The 2,500-nt window shown below is 38.4% G+C and overlaps 1 protein-coding gene across 1 annotated transcript; it reads right to left on the bottom strand.

Annotated features, from left to right (window-relative positions):
- Positions 1–296: 296 nt before the first annotated feature.
- On the bottom strand, positions 297–2,297 carry LOC115227129. Its single transcript, XM_029798047.1, has one exon. The coding sequence runs from the start codon at positions 2,295–2,297 to the stop codon at positions 297–299; it is 2,001 nt and encodes a 666-aa protein (XP_029653907.1).
- Between the last annotated feature and the right edge of the window lie 203 nt (positions 2,298–2,500).

Raw genomic sequence — 2,500 nt, forward strand, 5'->3', positions numbered from 1 at the left:
ATATATATATATATGCGTGTATGATTTTGGTGTGTCTGTGTTTGTCCCCCTAGCATTGCTTGACAACCGATGCTGGTGTGTTTATGTACCCGTAACTTAGTGGTTCGGCAAAAAGAGACTGCTAGAAAAAGTACTGGGCTTACAAAAGAATAAGTCCTGGGGTCGAGTTGCTCGATTAAATGCGATGCTCCAGCATGGCCACAGTCAAATGACCGAAACAAGTAAAAGAGAGAAAATAGAGAAAGAGGGTATTGTGATTGAATTGTTCGACTAATCAGTCCCAGGTGTAACACCACTTAAGGTGGCTTTCCAATAACTGAATCAAAGAAGAAATAAACTACGTCGACTTTAATAGTAAAGATGACAGACATTGCTATAGCTGCGAATTTGATGATGCGATACCTGTTGTTAGGTCGTAAGAAAGTGGAGCTGCCGCTGAGCATAAGATGTCCGCATGTATGACAACAGTCATGAATCCGATAAGTGTGGTTGTAAAATGGACATTCCTTACTCCAGCAGTGTTCTACTCGGTCTCCGTATTCACATTGGCTCATTTTGGATTTCAAGGCGTAGCAAGTCCAGCAACACTCTCTCCTGACCATAGGATCGTAGCAGAAATAGTCGTAACCGTCGGGTATATCTTTGCATGTCATGTTAAACGTACCGGGTATTACCCCATGCAATCTATCTCCGAGCCAACAATGTTTGAGAAGATGTGGAGCTCTTATGTTGTATAGACAATGTGTCATATGGCACCACATTTTCGTACCACACGATGTACCCTCGAGAGGATAAATCGCCACGCATGTTGAGTTATGTAAGCAGAAAAGTCGTTTACAGAGCGTATTTCTATTAATGAAATTTTCTTTTTGGCATCCGTCTGCACTGGACGACAATCCAAATTGGTCCTTACACTGCTCATTAGCAGAGAATTCCAGACCAGGTTTAAATGTGTCACTTAAATGAAATAGGGTTATACTGTCGTCCTTTGCTGTAACCTCTCCGGTGAAACAGAAAGGTATATGTCTATTTTTTCTTATTACAATCCTAAACTGCGCTACTGAACAACTAGAAAACTGAAAAATGCTGTTTTTTGCCGACTCCAAATGGCCAAAATTGAATCCTCTCGACATGACATACTGCAGGCGAGTTTCGCATTTGTCTGCGGTTAAACCTATATTTTGAGCTATCATTTTAGAAGCTATTACAGCGGAGACTATAGAAAACCTTTCAAAAAGAACACTGGTGCCCGTTTTCGAACATATTCCTCGTGCCCAAGTTAAACCCGTTTCGTTATCATTCGGAAAAACAATTTTTTTTTTTGTGACAAAGTGAACATGGTCGTAGTTCACCAAATTTGAACTCGTTTCGTTATTTAACCAATTCGTGAACAACGTCAGTGTCTGCTCGGCGCCCATGCCATCATCTGCCCACGGTGACGGTTTATGAATATTCCACATATAAATTCCCAGGCACGTTACTGAAACACTATATTCCATTGTGGAAAGTGTCTGAAATATGTGATCAATGATTTCTGAGGTATAATAATAATATTGCGTGAGGTAATAGATTAGGAAATCATTATCGTTTTGAAATCGATGAGGCAGTTGACTAGAAAAGAATTCATATACACTACTGTCTATTACAATACCAATTTCTATAACATAGCGCACGCGTCTTCTCTTAGACCGATGTAATAAAGTCTTATCTAACGTAAATACGTTCTTGTTAAATTTTGGCAGATTGAAAAATGTGAAACTGCCTTCATTACTACTCAGTGAAAGATCATATACCTGGTGGAAATACCCATGTATTCGATGATTTCCTTCCAGTCTAGAATATATTTTATCAGATATAAAGTTCGGCAGAATGCCATACATAATATTTTTGTGAAAAATCCTACCACTCATCTTACACATACATGGGTCGTATTTACTGCCTCTTTCATCGCATTGCACCAGAAAAGAACTGCCAACTCCTTTGAAGACAGCTGTACGATTTCTCTTTGATCCAAATTGTTCAGTTCGAGATTCTTCTTCTCCGTTCTCGTCATTTACATAGAATACAGGTGTGCTTTTATCATCTTTGTTTAAAGTTAATCGCAGTTCGATTGTTTCTCCGCGTAAGTGAAATATAAAATCGATCTTTTCTTGGCAATTGACCTCTCCGACTGAATGTGGTGCTTGGTATATTATTACTTTATCCGATATGAGTGTGCCTTCCATAGATTTTTTGGAACTAGGCGTCGATAAACAAAGAGCGGCATTTAGGATCCAAAGACCGAGAAATAACAACATATTCTGTTATTTATTACAATCTGCGGACATTTTGTTTCTTAGTTCCAATTGCTTTGCTCGTTGTATGTGTATGTGTGTAGACAGGTATTATTAGCAATTTATGTTTGTGTGTCTGTGTGTCCCTATAAATGTATACATACACAAATACTCACGCACAAAATACATATACATATACATATATATATATATGCATATGTATGTAT

Source organism: Octopus sinensis, unplaced genomic scaffold (genome assembly GCF_006345805.1).
Source record: "Octopus sinensis unplaced genomic scaffold, ASM634580v1 Contig02007, whole genome shotgun sequence".
Lineage (NCBI taxonomy): Eukaryota > Metazoa > Mollusca > Cephalopoda > Octopoda > Octopodidae > Octopus > Octopus sinensis.